Here is a 22036-nt window from a genome sequence, read left to right on the forward strand (position 1 = left end):
TCTGAAGTGATTTGATCCCCTAGACGCTTCCTCCCTCAAACTGGGACTTCTTCCAGGGCCCCCGCCAGCTGTGATTCATGCAGAGGACATTAAAATTTCTCCGAGCCGCTTCACTCCACAACGTTAACAAAACGTAAGAGGCGGGCCTCGAACCCCAAATCTCCGGAGCCGCGCGCCCTCCCTCTTTTCTGTTTAACCCATTGGAAACCGTGCGCCCGAAATGACGCGCACGCGCATGGCGCGCTCCCGCCTCCTCTGTCATCCGCATGCGTCCTGAAGCCAACCTTCTCATCAACGCATGCTCAGCTTGCAGCGCATGCGCAGCGAGCCGATTTCAGCTTGGCCGCACGATATTCCTTCTTTCTTCCTGCTTCGGGACGGCCTTCCTTAGGTGCCCCTTCGGGAACGCCGAGGCCGGTACCGGAGGGACCGGTGTCTGTCTGTCACACTCCCGACCCCCAGGCACCTTTTACGGCGGGTGGCTTGTTTTGGAACCTCCCCGCCCCCACCCGATTCCCGTCAAGGGAGAGCGCGCGCCGCGCCCCAGGAGCCAATCAGCAGCCGCCCTAGGTAAGGAGCCTGCGAGCCTGCGCGAGGCGCGCGCACCGGCGGGGAGCGGGGACGCGCCGCAAGCCCCGCCCCTCCCTCGACCGTTAACGGGTCGCTGGGACGTCGGCGGGTGTGCGGAACTGAGTAGCGAGCGGAGAGCGGCGGCCAAAGGCCGGGTTGGCGAGAGTCAGGGCGGGAGACACGAATAATGTGTAAATAGAACTTTAGATTCTGGGAGACCTTACTGTAACCTACCCCCAAAAGGACTGAGCAGGTCCCTCCGATAACATGTAAAGAGAAACTGAATTTCCGAACTACCCTCTCGGAAAGCCCAGACCGATTCCTGAATCCTAGGGCGACCTTGCAAGCGCCGTGCAAATGGGGTCTGGAGTGGTGGGGTTCCCTAGGGGAGGCCTTTTAAACCGATGCCTAATTACGGGAGGACTGTCCCCACGTAGGAGCCTGTAGGGGGAGTCCTTTACAAAAAAAATGTGTGAAAAGGCTATTAAGTTCTGGCGCGCTGGGTGCCTCAAGAGGATGGGCCAAAGTTCACAAGTTAGGAACTGGGAGTCTCCCCGAATAACTTGCAAGTGTACAATTCTGCAGGATTCCCCCAAAGGGAGCCTGTGAGGAAATGCTGAACGCCACCCCCCAAGAATGTGTAAAATTAGACTTAATTTCTGGGAGGTCACTATAGGAGCCCTGTAAATAGGCACTTAAATGTGCTTCTTAAGTGGTGGGGGTAGTCCCCAAAGCAGCTTGGACACAACATTGGTATCCTCAGATTGCATCTAGGTGGGATAAGTTCAGGGAACTGAGGGGAAAAAGAAGCAGAGCATGTCAGGGATCTTGCCAAGGTCTGCAGCTGCTGATATAAACCCAACACATGCTTTTAATTCCCAATACTTAGCTATAACAGGAGCCTTGTGCTCCCCACAATGGCAGTTAGATAAACTCAAATACTGTACATGGTCCTAAAGTAGTGTGCAAAAGGACACTTATTTGCCTGGGAAGGAGACCCTCATAGGTACATAAACAGGTCCTTTAGTACCATTGAGGCATGAAAAACAGACACTTAGGCACTGAGGTTTTCAGAATAATATGTAAACAGACACTTAATTGCAGGGGACAAAAGAGTGACCAAGTTCAGGGGAGAGCTCCATCAGAGACTGTAAACAGTCATTTCAGTGCTGAGTGAATCATTTTCCATAAGCATCCGTAAACAGGCCCTTGTCCTCCTGTCTAGGAAGACAGCCTTCAATCCAATTTGTGGCTGAGGGAGAGGTCACATAGCAAGCAGTGAGAGGGGCTAGATGAGCTGCAGTCTGGCTAGCAAAATTGCTCCTGTGTCCTGTAAATAGATACTTCAGTCTGGAAAGTCTCTCTTAGGGCCTGTTTGTGTCATTAAGTACTGAAATATGGGGGTAGGGAGGATTCATAAAGTGATTTAACAGGCACTTAGCAGGGTCAGCAAACTTTTCTATAAAGAACCAAAGAGCAGTTATTTTAAACTCTATAGACCAGTGTCATCTACTCAACTCTGCCATTGTATCAAGAAGGCAGCCATAGATAGTTTGTAAATTGATAGATGTAGCTATGTTCTAATAAAATATTGTGTTTGCAAAAATGAGACAGATCAGATTTGACCCACAGATCAGTTTGTTAAGCTGACTTCTGAGTTAGAGCCCTGTATGGTCCTGTAAATAGTTTAGTACTCAAAATACCTCACCGGAATGATGTACAAACACCTGGGGGAACTGTTCTAAGGACCTTTGAACAGATAATTGAATGGTGGAGACTGGGTCAAGTAGATAGCCATATATTATATAACTAATTAAACACTGATGGGACCATTAAGTGAAATTCAGAGTGTGAGGGATGGCAGACCATCAGGAATGAAAGGTGAACTGACACTGAAATGCAGTGGGTTATCAGGTAAACATAGGCCCATGATGCTAGAACCCTAGCCACTCATATACTAGTAACAGGTAATCAAAAGAGGAGCTGTCAAATGAGGGTCTTGTTACTCATGTAAGTTACTCATTGTAAGAAAATGACTTGCTGCATTTTGAGTTGGAGAATATTTAATTTTTATGTGAATCTGTCCCTATAAATTGTATTTGTGTTAGAGCATTTCAGTAGTTGAAAATGGTTTTGACTTAGAAGTGAAAGAAATGTTTCTCACTGCCTGCAGAGGCATTTAAGATTAATATGGGATTGCCAAACCTTGGGTCATGTTTTACCATGCCTTCTATTAACTTGCTTCCCATCCCAAGATGGCTGTCTGAGCTCCAGACTGTACACCCACATTCCTTTCAGCCAGGAGGATAAAGAAGCAAAAGGCAAATGCCAGCTTCTATAAAGGAAAGTTTCCTAACATTGCCAAACCATACTTTGGTATCATACCATTGGCCAGAACGTACTTTAGTCATGTGGCCACACCCAGCTACAAACAAAAGCTGAGAAATGAGTCTCAATAAGCCTACCTAGCTCAGAACTGAGAATTTGGAAGAAGTAAAGAATGGGTATTGGGAGCCATCTGGCAGTTGTGCCACAGTTATAGAGCTCTCTTTTGAAAGAAATTCCTGGGGAAGCCAAGTGGAGTGGGAAGAAACTCTCTTTGTCCTGAAATCCCCTCATTCCCTCTGTAGGTGAGCATGTCTGAGTCTGGCCACAGTCAGCCTGGACTCTATGGGATAGAGCGGCGCCGACGGTGGAAGGAGCCTGGCTCTGGTGGTCCCCAGAATCTCTCTGGGCCTGGTGGTCGGGAGAGGGACTACATTGCACCCTGGGAGAGAGAGAGACGGGTGAGTGTCTTGACCCAAGAGCAGCATTCATGGTCCATTTGTTCCACAAATGCTCATTGAGCATCTGCCATGTGTCAGGCTTCAATCTAGGTGCTGAGGATGTATCTCAGCTGACTTCTCATGGAATAAGAAGGTGGAGAATAAAAAAGGGGGATGTTTTAGATGATAGCCCCTCTGAAGAGTTGACTTCTGAAGCAGAGACCTAAAGGAAATGAGGGAACAAACCATACCCAAATCTGAGTAGACAGAACAGCAAGTACAAAAGCCCTGAGGTGGCCTGATCTAGTATGTTCAAGGATTAGTCAGGAGGCCAATATGGCTACTGTAGATGAGGAAGGAGGGAGATTGATAGATGAGGACAGAGAGGTGGTAAGCCTTGGAAAGAATTACGGATTTCACTCTGAGTAAAATTGTCGTTGGAGGGTTTGAGCTGCCAAAATCTCATGTTTTAAAGAGTTGGTAACAATAACAATAGCAACTGTGTCTATTTATCGAGCAACTTACAGTGTGCTGGTACTGTGCTAAGTGCTTTATCCTGTGGGTCTTCCTAAACCCTTACACCTACCTACCCCATGAAGTAGAACCTTTGACAGTTCTCATTTTCTCTATGAGGAAAATGAACTTAAAAGGCAAAGGGACTTGCCCCAAATCACAGTCAATAAGCTTTGGGGCCAGGCCTCAGATGCAGGTCCAGATTAATCTCAAGCATAACATCATTCTGACTGGGAATCAGGAGGCCTCAGTTGTGCCTCAGCCTTGCTTTGCTCTGCTGTGGAACCCAGAACTGGTCCTCTGGTGCTTTCTCTCTCCGTCTTTTTTTTTTTTTTTGGCATCAGAGATTGAACCCAGGGACACTTAACCACTGAGCCATAGGGTCTTGTTAAATTGCTTAGGGCCTTGCTAAGTTGCTGAGCTGGCTCTCCTGCTGCAGCCTCCCCAGCCACTGGGATTACAGTTGTGTGCCACCAAGCCCAGCTCTGGGTGCATTCTCTAAGGCCCTGCCTACGTTTGAGATACTTGGTGGAAGAAAGAAAAATTTGGGACCAGTTTCTGAGCCATAAAACTAAAAGTATTAAGAATAATTTTTTCAAGATGAACTGGGCTTTTTTTTCCTATTCTTGGGTCACAGCATAGACTATTCTACGCACATCCTTTTGGAGAATGTCACTGCCTTCCTACACCATCAGCTTTCGTCCCTAAACAAGCAGCTCCCCGGTCTTATCATTGTCTCTGACTTTGCTCCCAAGTCCTGGCAGCTTCCTGACTCACCATGGGTTCCTCACATCTTACACATCCCCTACTGACTTCAGCATCTTCCTGCCGTCTCTCCTTGAATTTCTCCTCCCTGTGTCAATGACGGTCCATTGGGCCTCATCCTAGGATGCTCCCTCCCTCCTGCTTCCTCTGCTGGTCAGGTTCCAGTGCTGTACATCCTGCCTTCCACACATATCTATCCATGTCTCTCCATCCCATAGAGTCCAGGCTGACTGTGGCCAGACTCAGACATGCTCACCTAAAAGTCATTCACTTTTCCTTCCCCTCCTGGAAACTTGCTGCCCTTCAGGTATTCCCTAGAAATGTTTCTTCTTTCCAACACACTTTCATGTCACCCTTTTGTTTGTTCTTCTTTGAGCCAAGGAAGTGAGCAGGGTTTAGGTATCTTCAGTGACTGGGTGAAGAAGCAGATCAGTGAGTGGTCAAGATTTTCCCGAGTTACTCAATTAACCAAAGAAGGAATAGGACTTTCCCCTCTTGTAAGAGTGGAGGGGAGTCAGGGGAGTCAGGAAGAGGGCAACATGTGGCAATCAGTCCAGAGCCCTCTGGTGCAGGTCTGAGGAAGAAGTGATCCAGACAGCAAGTACTGCCAGCGGCTCTCACATTGGAAGCACTTGCCTGTGTCAGGGGCCATGCTGGCAGTTTGCAAGTTCTTTCACCTTTTGTCTTCATAATAGTCTTGTGAGGAAGAAACACCTAAACCCACCCACTGGAGGGGGAAACTGAGGCACATGTGAAGGGTAGTTTCTTATTCAAGTTCATAGCCAAAAATAGGTTAGACCAGGTTTGAGCCGATCTGTCTGGCCTCAGAGCCGTGGCTTCTTTCCCCTGGACAGCTGATCAGAAAGACTCACACCTTCCAGTCCTGAAGCAGGAGGCTCTGACCAATCATTACATTTCATGGTGACTTGGGCGTTGCCCTGTTCGGATAGAGTTGAAGGTCTTCAGATGTAGGTGTCACCCCTGGAGTTGAGGTACTCCCAGATACCCTGGCCTTTTTTGGATAGAACTTTCTAAAGAACAAGGGTCCCCCCAATAAAAGCTCACTTCCAAACGTGCTCTCACTCTCTGGCCAGCCTCTCATGACTTTCTCTTGTTCTCCCTTTTGGGGAGCCTGAGGCCGAGAGCAGAGAAGCGTCCTGAAGCTTGTGTAAAGGTAATTTGTGTCTGTGTTTTATTTGGTGTCCCTGCAAATTCACCAAGCAACCTTAAGTTCAGCTGCCTGCACAGGTTGGGGGCGGCAAGAATGGATGAGGACATGATTCTGGAGCCAGGCTGCCTCGTTCAAATCCTGCTCCAGTGCTTATTGACTATGTGACTTTGAGCAAGCCAATTAAGCTCTCTGTGCCTCTGTTAAGTGGGAATAACAGTATCTGTCCCCCAGATGTGTTGGTAGGATTGAAGAAGGTAATATGCGGAGGTTTTTTAAGTGATACCTGGCCCCTAAAGGCCATCTGGAGTGTCTAGGAGATCCAGGGGAGCCATTCCTGAGTAATTGCCTTCCCTTGACCACAGGATGGCAGTGAAGAAACGAGCACTTCCGTCATGCAAAAAACTCCCATCATCCTCTCGAAACCTCCAGCAGAGCGGGTGAGCTGGGAAGCACCTTTGGAAGGGGGGAGAAGGGGAGCCATTAGGGAAGAGATCCTCTCCGTTGGCTGAAACCTTCTTACTCCCACAGTCAAAGCAGCCACCACCTCCAACTGCCCCTGCTGCGCCACCTGCTCCAGCCCCTCTGGAGAAGCCCATTGTCCTCATGAAGCCACGGGAGGAGGGGAAGGGGCCTGTGGCTGTGACAGGTGCCTCTACCCCTGATGGCACTGCCCCACCACCTCCTGCAGCCCCTGCACCACCCAAGGGAGAGAAGGAGGGTCAGAGACCTACGCAGCCTGTGTATCAGATCCAGAACCGGGGCATGGGCACTGCCGCACCAACAGCCATGGACCGTGAGTTGGGGCCAGGCAGGCAGGTTGGGAGCTGGCCCCCATCATACGTAGACCTTCACCGCATCCTCTGACTTCTGCTTTTCCTCTCTCCAGCTGTTGTGGGCCAGGCCAAACTACTGCCCCCGGAGCGTATGAAACACAGCATCAAGTTGGTGGATGACCAGATGAATTGGTGTGACAGTGCCATTGAGGTACTGGGATCCCTGCCTACCTGAGCTTCCCTGGGTCCCACACCTTCTGTCCCTTCACCCCTACCTCTGGCTCTCAGTAGGCAACACCAGACTAGACAACTTTCGGGCAGCTACAGCAGTGAATAGGGTCAGAATCAGAAAGTTCTTGCCTAACCAGCCCTGGGTGTCTACCAGCTCAGCTGTGCTAGTTGTTAAACTACTGAAATACTTTGGTAGAGAGGTACTCCCAGATACCCTGGGATCTCTTGTGCCACCTCACAGCAGAGGTGTCTCCTGGATCATGCTGCAGCACTCCTAATTGGTTGAAACTCTTCACTGTCTCAGTGTAGTTCTCAGTCTCATTCCTTAGAGGTCTCCCATTCCAGCTACCCCTGTTCTGGTTCACACCTCACATTCCTCTACAAAAATACCTACCTCTTCTTCTCTGTTGGTTTTTCTCCCCCAAACCTGTCACATCACACTCCTGCTCAGATTATCCCTATGGTATCCCCGAACTCATAGCAACCTGGACTTATTAGGAAAATATGCCTGGCTCATGTAGTACCTATAATACCAGCTCCTGCTGCCTTTATGTCCACTCTCACATTGACATCAACTGGAGATGTAAAAAAAAAAAAAAAAGCCTGGCACAGTGGCACACACCTGTAATCCCAGCAGCTCTGGAGGCTGAGGCAGGAACATTGTGAGTTCAAAGGCAGCCTCAGCAAAAGCAAGGCGCTAAGCAACTCAGTGAGACCCTGTCTCTAAATAAAATATAAAATAGGGCTGGGGATGTGGCTCAGTAGGTGAGTGTCCCTGAGTTTAATTCTTGGTACCCCCCCAACCCTCAAAAAAAGTGTCCAGGCCCTATCCTTCAGCACCATCAAGTAGAAATTTCGGCAGTGATGGAAATGATGTATGTAATGTAGCCACTACCTCTGTATTGGGCTGTTGGAACACTTGAAAGGTGGCTAATACAACTAAGAATCAGATTTTTTTTTTCATACTAGGAATTGAACCCAGAGATATCAGTGAGCCACATCACCAGCCCTTTTTTCATTTTGAGACAGATTCTCACTAAGTTGTGAGACTGGCTTCCAACTTGTGATCCTCCTGCTTCAGCCTCCCTAGTCACTGGGATTATAGGCATGAGCTACCATGCCTGGCTAGGAACAGAATTTTTAATTTCCTTTAATTAAGTATCCACATGTGATCAGTGCCCACCATTGAACAGATATTATGCTTTAAGGTATTAAAGCTCATTAACTACTGATTAAGCCCAGTTCATTTGTTTGTTTTTTGGTACTGAGGATTAACCCAGGGGCATGCTACCACCGAGCCAAACACCCCCTATCCCTACCCCCATTGAGAAAGGGATTCACTCAGTTGCCTGGGTTGGCCTTGAACTTGTGATCCTCCTGCTTAATCTTCCCAAGTTGCTGGGATTATAAGCCTGTTTCACTGCACCCAGCTCCCCCCCCCCCCCTTTTTTTTTTCATAGCTCTTCCCATGATTCTAAGGAACCAAACTTCAGGGAAGCAAGATTTTCCTTGAGTATCTCTTCCGCCCCCTTGTGGTAAAAGGCAGCAAAACTGGTGGACAGAGGCAAAGGTCTCTTTAGAGAGCCTGAATGTTCTGATCTCTGCTTCTGCACACCATTGCCTTTGTCATGCTTCCTAATGTTTTCTACACCTGCCTGAAGCAGGAAGCCTCTCAGAAGTCTGTTTCAAGAGCCCTCAGTTACCCATTCCTGTCTTTCCAAACCTGCTCTTTAGTTTCTCTGCCTCTAACCTTCTCTTCTGCAAGATCAAACATCCCTTTTTTCTCCCATGGTGTTTCAGTCACTTTGACTTCCTTTTAGTTTCTTGACCATGCCAGGCTCTTTTCCACAGAACTCTTACAGATATTGTTCTTTGTATCCACAACATTCCACATAACCCCACCATGACACAGAACAGAGGCCTTTTGCCCAAATGAGGAGATTGGGACCATAGACGTTTTTCTTCCTATCTGATAAAGCAGGTGGGCAAGCCCCAAAGGTTTCTGGGGTCTCCAGTCTTGCTTCAGCACCAACATCTAACATATTTGTGAAAGTCATATTCTTATATTTTCCCACAGTACCTATTGGATCAAACTGACGTGTTGGTGGTTGGTGTCCTGGGCCTTCAGGGGACAGGCAAGTCCATGGTCATGTCATTGTTGTCAGCCAACACTCCAGAGGAAGACCAGAGGTGAGGGGATCAGTTAGGGATGCAGGAGGCCAGGAGGGAGGTGGGCATTCACTTGGGGCAGGGACAGAGTGGGTCTGAGTATTATAAGTGATGTTACCAAAGCAGTTGCTTCTCTTCTCTAGGTCTCAGTTCTTCATTAGAAGAGGATAATTATGGGCTGGACAAAGTCTGCACAGCCAGTTTTGTTCCTTCTTCCCTCCTTTCCTGCTTTTGATAGAGCCCTGGCAGGAAGTTGGATTTGGGATAGGTTCAGGCGCAGCCCTGATTGCTTATCAGCCAGTTGACCTTGGGCAGGTCTCTTTACCTCCCAAATCCCACATTCAAGTGGATTTGGGGAAGAGGAACCCCAAACCTGTCAGATCACACTCAAGAAGGCATAGGTTTCTCATTGTTGTGGTGGTAATGGTGGTTTGTTGTTGTTATTGTTTTTGTGTACTGGGAACGGGACCCAGGGACATTTTATCACTGAGCTGCATTCCCAGCCCTTTTTTTTTTTTTGAGAGAGAATTTTAATATTTATTTTTTAGTTTTCGGCGGACACAACATCTTTGTTTGTATGTGGTGCTGAGGATCGAACCCGGGCGCACGCATGCCAGGCGAGTGCGCTACCGCTTGAGCCACATCCCCAGCCCCATCAGCCCTTTAATTTTTATTTTGAGATAGGGTCTAATTCAGTCTCTGAGGGCCTTACTAAGTGCTGAGGCTGGCCTTGAGCTGTGATTGTACTGCCTAAGTCTCTTGAGTCACTGGCACTCAGCAAGAAGGCAAAAGTTAACAAGAACTTGGCACAGTGCCCAAGTGCTCACAGGATGGTGGCTGATGTGATCTGAGAAATAGAGTGGGGGAAAGAAATCTGGACACAGGGAGTGGGTTCTATACCAGCCTTGGTCCTACTGGGTCTCCCAGTTTCTCTATGTTGAGGAGGACCAGAACTGAGAGTCCCCTGGCTTGAACAATATTCTTAAGTAAGGATGAAGCGTGATTATGAAGATAAAGGATAAAGTTTGAGGAGCAGATTTTGGAGGGGGGGGGAATCTTGGGAAAAAAGGCTTAAAACGGGGCAGAAAAGGAAGAAAGGAAGAAATTAGGGAGGGGAGATATCTAATTAAGGAAGACAGTATAGAGACTGAGAAGGAATAACAGCTGACTCAGGAAGTAAGGGACAGATTCATTATCTTAAAAAAATAGGCGTTTATTTTATAAACCAGGTGATGTTACCCACAGGATGCCACAGGTAGGAATTAGGGAGTCTGTGAACCTCCTAACAGTATATGCAGAATTTTATACCCATCTTCACTCAGGCTATTTTAGGGAGAGAGTCTATACTTTTCATCAGGTCTCAGGGGGCTGATGGAGATCTAGGAAAGGTTAGGAATCACTGTTGTGAGACTAGACATCCTCTGGAACTGTAGCTGCGAGGTTCCTCTGCCACTTTTCTCTGTTCTCTGCTCACTCATGCAACTCAGCTTGGCTGCACTTGGGAACAGCTCAGATTTCTTGAAGAGCTTTGTTTCCATTTCAATTTTCACCCCCAGGTAGCAAAAATTTCCTGTGGTCCTTTGACCAGATTCTTGAGCTAGAGAAAATCCCATTGGCCCAGCTTATCTTTTTGAGCCATCTCAGCCTATGTAGTAGTAGACTTTGGTACCAACTCTGACTTCAACTCTGATACCATCAGGTCTCATAGGTTATACCTCCTGAATATCTTTATAATTCATCTGTTTTTTCTTTCCTTCATTCCCACCTCTCTGGTCTAAGTCTTTAATATCTCCCTTGAAGGATACCAAGAACCTCCTATCTGATCTCTGCCTTGGTTCAATTCAGCAAGTTGTTTTTTGTTGTTTGTTTTTTAAGTTGTTGATAGACCTTTATTTATTTATTTTTAAAATATTTATTTTTTAGTTGTAGCTGGAAATAATATCTTTATTTTATTTATTTTTATGTGGTGCTGAGGATCGAACCCAGGGCCTCGCATGTGCTAGGTGAGCGCTCTACCACTGAGCCACAACCCCAGCCCGATAGACCTTTATTTTATTTATTTATATGTGGTGCTGATAATCGAAGCCAGTGCCTCACACATGCCAGGCCAGTGCACTACCACCAAGGAGCCACAATCCCAGCCCCAGCAAGTGTATATCAAATGCTTAGTATGTGCCAGGTATTGTGCCAGGTCCTGTGGGAGAATGTAAAACTGTCAAAAATCTGCTTTCATGGCATTTATATTTAACAGGGGAGATTGAAAACGAAACAGATCTATCACTTGCCATGTTAGATGATGATAACAAAAGAGGAGGTATGGGGGAGATGGTTGGGCCTAGGTTTGTTTTGAACAGGGTGATCAGGAAGGCCTTTGTAAAGAGAACATTGGAGAAAACTCAGACTTGGGGTGGAGTGTTCCAGTGAGAGGCAATGGCAAGTGCAAGTCTTTGAGGTGGGAACTTCCCAAAGTATGTGCAAAATAGTGTGGAGGCTAAGGAGCTGGAGCAGAGGAAGCAAGAAGGGCAGTCAGTAGCTGTAAGCACTTGCTCAGTATGAGCAGGGCCCTGGGTTTGATGCCCAGCACCACAAATAAAGAACAGGAGTCGGGGCTGGGGATGTGGCTCAGTGGTAGAGCGCTTGCCTTGCATGCGTGAGGCACTGGGTTCAATCCTCTGCACCACATAAAAGTAAATAAATACAATAAAGTTATTTAAAAAAAAAAAAAAAAGAACAGGAGTCATAGGACATGAGGTCAGAGAGACAAAGGGAGGCTTCAGTCCTGGGCCTCAGGAGTCATTCTCTGTTCTTGCCACCCACAGTCCTTTCCTTTACTTATCAGGGGCTTCTATAGGCTCAAAGACAATAGCCCCAGCTCCTGACCATGTCCTACAAGGTCCTTTGTGGCCTCTTTCTGCTGCTACCTCTTCCTGTGTCCCACTGTTCCATTCTTTCTGCTCTTACCAGTACTTTCTACAAGCCACCTTTCTTTTCCTGAAATAGCCCTCTACATCCAACTCCTCTCTCTCTCTCCTGCACACCCACCTAATTAACTCCCTCTTTGTCTCCCCCACAGTGTCATTTCCCTCTTCATGGCAGCTCTTCCCGGTTCCACCAACTGCATTGTCCCCCCTCAGTGCTACACACCTCTTCTTTCTACTGCCCACAGTTACCAATTTCCTTTGATTTCTAAGCTCCACAGAAGCAGAGACTGTGTCTTTCTTGTTCACTGCTCAGTCCTGGTACCTGGCAGATAGGAGGTTTTCGTGCAGTGTTTGTGAAGTGGGCGGATGCCTGCTCTGTGACAAGACAATGGAGCATCTTCAGGAGATAGAAATTACCCTTCAGGAGGCAGATACTATTATTCTGGTTTTTCAGGTTGAAAGAGAAAATCATTCGGTCACAAAGTTGACTTTAGTAGTGGAGGGCAAGACCCAGCTCTGCCTCCTTTACCCTCATGTTCCCAGCACCCAGCACAGGTAGAAATGAGACTTGCCTAGGGGAGGAATTGAGAACCAAGACTCCAAACTGTCTTTCACCATGGGGCTGGAGAGCGTTCAGTGCTGTCCTCGTGCCTGGCATATAGCAGGAACACTCGGTAACTAGGAGCAAGAGACTATGTAATTGCTGTATACTAGGCACTATTCTAAGGGCTTTGCATATATTAACTTCACAGTAATCCTAAAAGTTTGTGTACTGTTGTTATCCCCAGTTTATAGATGGGCAAACTGAGGAGAAAGGGAACAAGCCACAGAGCCAGGAAGAGAGAGAGCTGAGATTTTAATCCTGGCAGTCTGGAGAGTCTCTGCTCTTAAATACCTCAGTCTACTAATCTATGGGCAGAAGTAAAGGCACGGGTTACAAAACATGACCCCCTTTAGATACGAACCCCAGATGGAAGGCTTAGTGGGCAGCAGGAAACTGCATCTCCCTGCTTATGGGGTTCTACTCTGAATTGTCAAGGCCCAGAACCAGCAACTCACCACTGCCTTCTCCTCATCACAGGGCATATGTTTTCCGGGCCCAGAGTGCTGAAATGAAGGAACGAGGGGGCAACCAGACCAGTGGCATAGACTTCTTCATCACCCAAGAACGGATTGTCTTCCTGGACACACAGGTGCCAGCACCACACTTGCCTCACCTTCCCACGCTCAGCCCCATGCTAGGGGGTTATGAAGCCAGAACCTTGAGTGGCTTCCATGTGCACCCGGCCAGGCCATGCTCGTACTGGATGCCCCTGGTCAGGTCGTGTCTTTTCTTGGCCCTTAATCTCTTCAAGTCAGGTTTTGCCCCTCCTATTCACTGCACACTGTGGTCTGAAGGCTCTTCTAGCACATTTCCAGTGCTTTCAAGTGTGAGCCCAGAGCCTGACCCTTTAACTCTTACCAGCTAGGAAACTTGACATTTTAACCCCCTTAATCCTCAAGTCTTTATCAGCAAATGGAGATGAGAGTTGTACTTAGCATCTTAGGAGTTTTGAGGATTCAGTGGAGCAGTCCAGGCCCAGTGCGTAACTGGGACGTGGCATGAGGTTAGTGCTCAGACTTGTATCGTCGTTAGAACTGACCTGTCATGCATTTGCTTGGCAGCTTTCCTCAGCTGCTCCCTAGCTGTCAGGCAGAGTCCCGGTTCCTCAGCCTGACATTGAATTCTGTGGCTTGACTCCTTCAGTCTCCTCTCCTCAACCTCTGGAGTCACCAGCCTCACACACAAGAGCTCTTCTCCAGGGCCCTCTCCTCTCTGGCCTCTGTGCATCCTGTTGTCTTTACCTGAAACCAACAGTGACTGTTGCAGACTTGATCACGTTGTTCAGCATTTCCATTCCTCAGTTTTTTCGAGTGGGGAAATATATTGTCCACCTCCTAGGGTGTTTGTGAAGTTTCAAAGACCAATACAAGTGAAGTCCTAATGGTAGTGCTCAGCTTGAATTGAGTGCTAAATGCACTTAGTATTGTCACGATAGACAGCTGAACCTTCTCCCTGAGGAGTCCCGCGGGGGTGGCCTCCTCTCAGAAGCCTCCCGCCTCTGATGCCCACTGTTGCCCAGGTGCACTTCCCTTCACAGCAAGTGCTTTGCCAGTGTGTGCTGCCACTCCCCACCTGTCATGCTTTCAGGGCACAGGGCCTGGGCCATAGTTGGTGCTCATACTTGGTAGAACAGCATTCTGGTCACTGGGTATTGATGGTAGAGAGTGGAAAACCTACAAATATGAGGTGAGCACTGTGTGCCAGGCCCTGTGCAGGGGCCACCAGGACCTAGAGACAAACCCACCTGGCTGTGGGCTGAGTCCGAGGCCTGTGAGGGGAAGAAAGGAAGGTAAGATGTAACAGAGTCCTGCTTGGGTTTTAGAGTCCTAGAAAGCGAACAGTTGTGAAAGCCCTTGCCAAAAGAATTCCACTCACCACAGTAAGTAGTAGTAACTGTGGAAGTGATTTAACTCTTATCATTTTTCAGTGGAATGGCCCTTTAAGAAAAGTTGTCGAGCTCACCACTGAACTTTTACATGCACTGATGTAATTTTTAAATCCTCACCGGATTTCACACTACTAGTTGTTTTTGACCTAAGTAATTATCATAGCACAATTTTGAAAGCATATGAAACAACTAACAACAAAAAGAGTCTTTAAGGGATGTGACTCATTCAAGTAAATGATAAATTTATTAGCACCAGGAGACGTCTTCTCTTTGGGCCTGAGGTGCTTTCGAGCAGTGATGATTTGTAAAGGAGCTGGGGGAAGCGTATCTGCTTTGAAATTTTTTCCATTTACCCTCCTTTACCCTCCTCCTGCTACCTAGCACTGTACTAATTAGAAATTGCCTGCTTCTGTTTCTTTGTCTGAAGACTGTATGGAAGTCTGGTGGCTGTGATCGGTCCCTTCCCTCACTTTGTCTTCTCTCCTGTGCTCCAGCCTATCCTGAGCCCCTCCATCTTGGACCATCTCATCAATAATGACCGCAAACTGCCTCCAGAGTACAACCTTCCCCACACCTATGTTGAGATGCAGGTAAGGGAGCCTAGCCAGACCAAGGGTGAGGATTTTACACTCCCCTCCCACCCTCTCAGGATCTGTGATGGGAGCTGCATGTGGTTGTTGACTTAGTGTCTGCTTCATAAGAGCCCTGGGTGCCCTGAGAGCTGTAGGAAGAGGACAGCATGAAGAATCAGATCTGGCTCGGCTCCTGCCCCTTTCCCTTCAAGCTGCAGCATCCTCCTTTGTAAAACGGGGCAGTGCCTGCTGCCTGCCCTAGTCAGGATTGGCCTGTAAGGGAGCCTGCACAGCGCCTGGCAACAGAAAGTGCTTGAAGGCTCTGAGGCCATTGCCCTGCTGCTCTCTCAGCTTAGTCCTAGGATCAAGAACCATAGTCTGGGCATCAGAGACCCTCAATTCTGTTGTTCCTTCCTACCCGTCTTAGTCACTCCAGATTGCAGCCTTCCTCTTCACGGTCTGCCATGTGGTGATTGTCGTCCAGGACTGGTTTACAGACCTCAGTCTGTACAGGTGAGGAGTGGGTCAGGATGGGGAGTGAGGTGTGAGACAAAGGCCCTGAGACTGAACCCACAGGCCCAAGGTCTCACAAGTTTCACACAGCAGCCCGTTGGAGTGGGTCTTCCCCACCTAACCCCCTCCCCAAAGATGCACATGCACTTGAAACCCTCACTGACTTCACATGGCTCAGAATAATATTCAAAGGCCTTCCATGCTTGCCTTACAAGCTCCTGTGCATCTGATCACCTTGCTGAGCTCTACTCCTGCTTGCCCTTACTTCCTCCATTAAAGACATATGGGCTTTGTGATTCTTCCTCCTCCAGCTCAGGATCGTTGCATGCCATTCCTCAGCCGGAAACACTTTTCCTGCAGATCTTCTCAGACTCCTTCATACTGCTCGGGTCAACCTCAGGCCCTCCCTGACAATATATAACAACATCCCCTGGGACTTCCCCCACCCACTGTTTTCCTTCATTGCACTTACCACTCCAGTGGGAGGTTATGGATCTCCTGATGATCTCTGTCCCCTACAAGAGTGTGAGCCACAGGAGGGCAGGGTCCCAGGCACCTCATACAGTGCTTGGCTTGGCACAAGGTAGATATTTAATACAAAGTTGTGAATGAAGAGCACAAGGACTGGGCTTGTCTGGTCTTTGGAGTTTTGTTTTCCATCTCCTCCAGGCATGTATGCCATCCCTCTGCTGCCTTGGCAGGTGGGTAAAAAAAGATAGGACCTGAGGAATCCTGCCTGCAGCAGCTGTAGGTTCCAGAAATGCACCCAGACAAGGCCTGCTCAAAACTTTTGGCCTCAAGGATCCTTCTTGGCCTCAGACTCCAGAAGGAACCTTGAGAGGAAGAGGGTAGCAGCTTTGGGCACAGAGCCCAGGCAGAGGGAAGGGACAGGCTCACAGGGAAGAGAAAACTGGGAATATGAAGCAGATGTCTTCAAACTCAGGCAGTTGAGGATTTGAGTCCTAGTTCTTATTAGATGTCTTTCCTTTCCTCAGTTCCTCATCAGCAGAACTGTTGGTGCAGATTGAGTTTAAAGAAATCAAAGCAATCAGCATAGCACCTGTAACAATTGGTGAGGGAGATGAGCTGTGGGCTTGGCCACTGCTAGAACCAGATCTGTGATCAGAACTGAGTGACTTAATTCTGAAACAGTCCCTCCTGCCACCATCCTCTGGGATTCATTCACATGACAAGTACATTGAACATTGTGGATGTCAGGTGCCGGCATACATGGGTGAACGAAACAGATAAAGCAGACTGCTCTCATGGAGTTTTATGTTCTGGTGGGAATATTGGCTCCCCAGTAGGCACATGAAAGAGCCTTGTTGTTAAGCCATTTTCTGCAGGTGGGTTTCTCAGAGTAGGTGGGCCCCTTAAAATTGTGGTAATGTTTTTGTTTATGAGGAGAAAGTCCACACATTTTATTAGACCCCATTATCCCTTATCTTGGATAACAGGTTTATTTTATTTACTTTCACATACTGGGAAAGTTTATTTCAAAATAGCACAAACTGAAAACATGCCCACATAAAAACCTGCACACAGATATTTATAGCACCTTTATTCGTAATTGCCAAAACTTGGAAGCAACCAAAGTGTCTTGCAAAAGGTGAATGGATAAAGAAACTGGTGCATCCAGACAATGGCATATTATTCAGTGCTAAAACGAAGTGAGCTATTAAGCTATGAAAAGACACAGAGGAAACTAAAATGCTTATGAGAAAGCCAATATGAAAAGGCTGTGTACCATGTGATTCCAACTTTATGACTTTAACTTTACAAAAATGCAGAACTGTGGAGACAGTAAACAAATAGTGGTTGCCAGGGGCTGGGGGTGGAGGGAGGGAGGATTTGGCAGCGCACAGAAGACTTTTTTAGGGCAGTGAAAGTACTCTGTAAGGTGCTGTAATGGTGAGTACATGTCATCCTAATTTGTCCAGATTCAGAATGTGCAACACAGAGAGTGAACCCTAATGTAAATTATGGGTTTGGTAATAACCATGTGTCAGTGTAGGATCATCAGTAACAAATGCACTACTCTTACAGGGGCTCTTGATGGTGGGGGAGGCTGTGGGGGTGGGGGCGCAGGAGGTATGTGAACTCTGTACTTCTTGCTCAATTTTGCTGTGAACCTAAAGCTTCTAAAAAATAGTCGTTTTGTTTTGTTTTTGAGCCAGGGTCTATGTTGCCCAAGCTAGGCTCAAGTGATCCTGCCACCACAGCCTCTCAAATAACCGGAACTACAGATGCATGCTACCATAACTGGCTATTTTTTTAAAATATGGTAAACACATAAAATTTTTGCACAGTTGACATAGTTCCATGGATTGGTGTCTGAGGGTTGTCTCTGAACTCCTTAAAATTGTGTGAGAAATATGGCATGTATGTGACTATAGCTTTCATCAGAATTTCAAGGGGCACCCCACACCCAGACTGGGGGGTAAGGAGTGCAAGTGTTTATTGCTCCTGCAATAACAAACAGCCTTTCACTCCAAACCCCCAGGTTCCTCCAGACAGCAGAGATGGTGAAGCCCTCCACTCCGTCCCCCAGCCACGAGTCCAGCAGCTCATCAGGCTCTGATGAAGGCACCGAGTACTACCCCCACCTGGGTACGAGGTTTCCTGGGGGCTAGAGGAATGGGCAGGAGGAAGAAGGAGGGAGTGAAAGCCATGAGCCTCAGGAAGCAGGGAGAGCAGATGTGGGATCTGGAAAGAGCACGTAGGAGAGTTGTGAAGAGGGAAATCAAAAGGGATTAGCTGCTGCTTCCTCTCAGATTCCCACTGCCTCAGTACAGTCCTGGCCACCAAGCCTAGGATCAGAAAGGATCTGCCTATTTCTGGGTCCCTGGCACTTCTTGGTATAGGGCTCAAGAAAGGAGTGTTGGGTTGATTGGAAGAGCCCTCAGGTGCCTATTCTTCCTCGTCCAGCCTTTGTACCTGCCACTCCTTTCCTGCAACATCCTTGGTTCACCTTCTGCAAAGATCTCGTTCATTTATGACCCTCTACCCCATGCAGGGTCTTCCCTACCTCCCCGGCCTTGCTAAGCCCCTTATGCTGCTTATCACACTCCCAATCGTATGGCCGTCTTCCTCCTCATCTTTCCATTAGACTGGCTGCTCCTTGAGGGCAGAAACCAGTTCTGACTTGTCCCTGGGACTCTAGAATCTCCCTGCACAGGGCTTGGCATTAAGGTGAGGTTACAGAAATATTGACGGTGATATGAACTCCAGGTGAGGGCAGATCTTTAGGGTGAGAAAGAGGACTCTGTGAGAGCCAGCACTGCCATCCTCACGCAGCCTGTCTGCTCCCGCCCTCAGTCTTCCTACAGAATAAAGCTCGCCGGGAGGACTTCTGTCCTCGGAAGCTGCGGCAAATGCACTTGATGATCGACCAGCTCATGGCGCATTCCCACTTGCGTTACAAGGGTGAGAACCACCTTCTAGCTAAATAGCAGCTTTCTAACCCATGGTACGATCCCCTGGCAGAGACCCCCAGACCTCCTGACTCTGGCTCTAACATTATCTACTCTCACCCCCCTGACCCACAGTGTGGTACCTGTAGGCTGAAGTGTTTTCCTCCTCTAGGTACTCTGTCCATGTTACAGTGCAATGTCTTTCCTGGGCTCCCGCCTGACTTCCTGGACTCTGAGGTCAACTTGTTCCTGGTGCCCTTCATGGATAGTGAAGCAGAAAGTGAGACCCCACCAAGGGCAGGTATTCTTCAAGGGAATCGGGGCCATGGGGAGATAGCCTTCCCTGGGGTCAGAGATGAAATAGGCTGTCCTGATCTGGGAGTGTCATGGACCTGAGAAAAGATGTCCCTAAAGTGCTTGGACCCTTTCTTAGGAACCTGTTCAGAGTTGTGAGGGTATAGGAAGAGTTGGATTGGGGCTGAACTCTGAGGTGTTCTTGAAGCCAAGGATGCTGATTGCAGGGAGACCTTCCTGCAGTCTGCCTGTCTTATTCTCCCCACCCCACTCTCCAGGGCCTGGTTCCAGCCCACTCTTCTCCCTGCTGCCTGGGTACCGTGGCCACCCTAGTTTCCAGTCTTTGGTGAGCAAGCTCAGGAGCCAAGTGATGTCCATGGCTCGGCCACAGCTGTCACACACAATCCTTACTGAGAAGAACTGGTAAGAGCTTTTTGTAGAGGGTCAATTAGAGGTGCCCCACCCTACTGCAAACAAAAGGGGGGTCTCAGAGATCTGTGTGACTTCATTTAGCCCTCCTCTCCAGACCTCAGCATCCTTTTCTGGAGCAGTGATGATTGCTGCTGTCTTAGAAACACCTTATCCGTGCCAGGCAGCATGCCGTTTCATGACTTTGGATCCTCCTGATTAGCAAGTGGGGGGCGGGTAACAGGTCTTTTCACAAGATTTTATTGGTTGTAAATTTAGCCTCAGAGAAAAGTGTCATATAGAAAGGTCACACTTGATTGTTAAGAGAAGGATCAGTGAGCCTAGTTAAACCTGAAGATCCAAGGACCTGAGTGAACTAGCCTTACAGGAGAAGGGAACCAGAAGCCAACAGGAGCCACAGGCGCTGTGTTCAGCTCTCAGTGGGTAACTCCGTCTCACTGTCTTCCTCCACTTTCCTCCTGCTGACTCTCCCCCTGCTTCCACATGCCACTAAACTTCTTTTCTAGCCAATACTTTACATGACTTCTGTGTCCAGAGCCCACAGCAAATGGGTCCAGGCCTGCCTCATTTTATTTCCAAGAGAAACAAATATGAAAAATAGCTTGGCTCCGTGCAGCCCCGCTTCCTTGGCTCCCCATGGTCTGTTTTCAGTTGGCTGTGGCCAGGAGGGGCTAGGAGTGCAAACACAGCAGGAAGACATGCGGGGCTTATAGGGGGCCAGCTGGTGTTCAGCCTCACTCTGCTCCTCCCGCTGGTCTGAGCCAGGGCCCAGTGGGGATGGGGAGGACCTGGCTGGTAGAGGTTGTGCAGCTGCTGCAAAAATGTTTTCCACCATCACAACATTGGAGGGAGATAGGAGTAAAAACCTTCCCCCACAGAGGCCACAACTGAGAGGGGTAGGAGGTTTGACTCAGATATGGCACCTGAAGTTTTCCTTGGAGCCCAGCACCTAGCTCCAGTTCCCTGGGTGAGATGAGAGAACCAGGGCCGCCTTCCATTGGGGTTGGCGTCTTCCCTGTGTCTCAGTCAAGGGAAGTGGGCTCTGAGAGACTCTGGAGTCATGTGCTGGGCCATACACGGCCTCCATTCTCCCACCTGCCCAGGGGCCTCGGCCATAGCCACCCTGACTGTTGACCTCCTCTCACAGGTTCCACTATGCTGCCCGGATCTGGGATGGGGTGAAAAAGTCTTCTGCTCTGGCAGAGTACAGCCGCCTGCTGGCCTGATGCCAAGGGGAGGAGAACGCCATGCAGGGAGCCTCCCGGGTCCTCAGTGGACAGTGAGGAGCACACACGTCCTTCCCCTGGTGGGGTGGAGAGTGGAGCAGACCTGACGGATGAGGGATCGTGACTTCCCCGCCCAGAGACATGAGGTGTCCAGGACCAGGCTCTGCACCCTCAATTCCTGGGGGTTTGCTCAAGGGGTGACTTTAAGAGATCCCACCCCAACATGGGATGAGCAGCCTATCCTAAGTCCCCCATAGGGACAGGCAGTGGGAGGAGTTAAAGTGGTCACCAGGAAGCCCCAAGCCTTGTCTTGACTCCCTCTTTAGGGACAGGAGCATCAGGCCCCTCTCCCAGGCTCCAGGACCTTCCCTGGAAGGTGAGATGGGATCTAGAGTGCTCTGTATTGGGGTGGATCTGGTGGTTTGAATAAACATGGTCATGCAAGTCTGTCATCGTGCTCCTCTTATTCCATCCCCTCCACCCAGCGTACGGACCCGGGCAGCAGGGCAATTATTCTTGTCTCCCCATTGGATCTTAAATGACCTTGCCTCAAGGACACATCCATCCAGTATGGGGCACCGACTTCAGGAACAGAGATCAGTGTCTGCTAAGATGGAAGCCCCCAGAAAGGGCTGTTCTGCTTTCCCAGGTTGCATAGAGTCTCCCATCCCTGTGTTTTGAATGGGAGAGTACACTGTCCAGCTAAATGTGGTGACCACGCTCTTCTGCTCTCTTGACAATGGCTGCCTTCGGGTTAAATGCCTAGTTAAATAGAATACTTTTGTTTTAAAACAGAACTTGTCCTTAGTTAAATATAGTACTTATCCTTAATTCAAATATCTTACCTTATCCTTACAGACAGTGCCTGCTGTTGGCTAAATACAGTGGCTCCCTTCCCTTGTAAAACTCATTTCCTCTTAAAACTGGAGTCCCTACCTTTCATTTAAATCTGGAATCTACCCTCAGTTAAATGTACTGTACAGTTCAATATAGAGCCAACCCTCATCTGCTCAGTTAAATACAGAACGTAATCTTAGTTCACTGTTGCCCAAAGCATGTCTCCAAATTGGCCTAGCACCCCAATTAGTCCTCACCCGCCACTTGCACTTGTCTCCCTCGCCTCCTCCTCTCAGGCATTCCCATCCTGTCCTAGCGTCCATATAGAGGGTATCCTGGGGCCTCCTCAGAAAAAAGCAGGACTGAAGTGAGGACAGTGAAG

The 22036-nt window shown here is 48.5% G+C and overlaps 1 protein-coding gene across 3 annotated transcripts; it reads left to right on the plus strand.

Moving 5' to 3' along the window:
• The first annotated feature begins 305 nt into the window (after window positions 1-305).
• Window positions 306-21264, plus strand: Smg9 (SMG9 nonsense mediated mRNA decay factor). 3 transcript variants are annotated; one of them, XM_027945869.3, is made up of 14 exons: window positions 306-570; window positions 3201-3356; window positions 6147-6221; window positions 6313-6577; window positions 6671-6768; window positions 8866-8978; window positions 12960-13071; window positions 14865-14960; window positions 15370-15455; window positions 17959-18065; window positions 18774-18881; window positions 19041-19169; window positions 19441-19585; window positions 20739-21264. In XM_027945869.3, exons 2-14 carry the CDS (start codon window positions 3207-3209, stop codon window positions 20815-20817), a joined length of 1563 nt encoding a protein of 520 aa, XP_027801670.1. In that variant the 5' UTR covers window positions 306-570; window positions 3201-3206; the 3' UTR covers window positions 20818-21264. The 3 variants fall into 3 exon arrangements, with proteins under 3 accessions (XP_027801670.1, XP_027801672.1, XP_027801671.1); XM_027945871.3 differs by having other exon boundaries at window positions 6322-6577; XM_027945870.2 differs by lacking the exon at window positions 306-570 and adding an exon at window positions 693-761.
• Window positions 21265-22036: the final 772 nt, after the last annotated feature.

This window comes from Marmota flaviventris, chromosome 18 (genome assembly GCF_047511675.1).
Source record: "Marmota flaviventris isolate mMarFla1 chromosome 18, mMarFla1.hap1, whole genome shotgun sequence".
Taxonomy (NCBI): domain Eukaryota; kingdom Metazoa; phylum Chordata; class Mammalia; order Rodentia; family Sciuridae; genus Marmota; species Marmota flaviventris.

What these genes read in the sequence shown, in the direction of transcription:
- Smg9 (XM_027945869.3), top strand. Translation starts at nt 3,207, where the DNA reads ATGTCTGAGTCTGGCCACAGTCAGCCTGGACTCTATGGGATAGAGCGG. An exon ending in ACTCCAGAGGAAGACCAGAG is followed by an intron (nt 8,979 to 12,959) that starts GTGAGGGGATCA and finishes TCCTCATCACAG; the next exon opens with GGCATATGTTTTCCGGGCCC. An exon ending in ATCCTTACTGAGAAGAACTG is followed by an intron (nt 19,586 to 20,738) that starts GTAAGAGCTTTT and finishes CTCCTCTCACAG; the next exon opens with GTTCCACTATGCTGCCCGGA.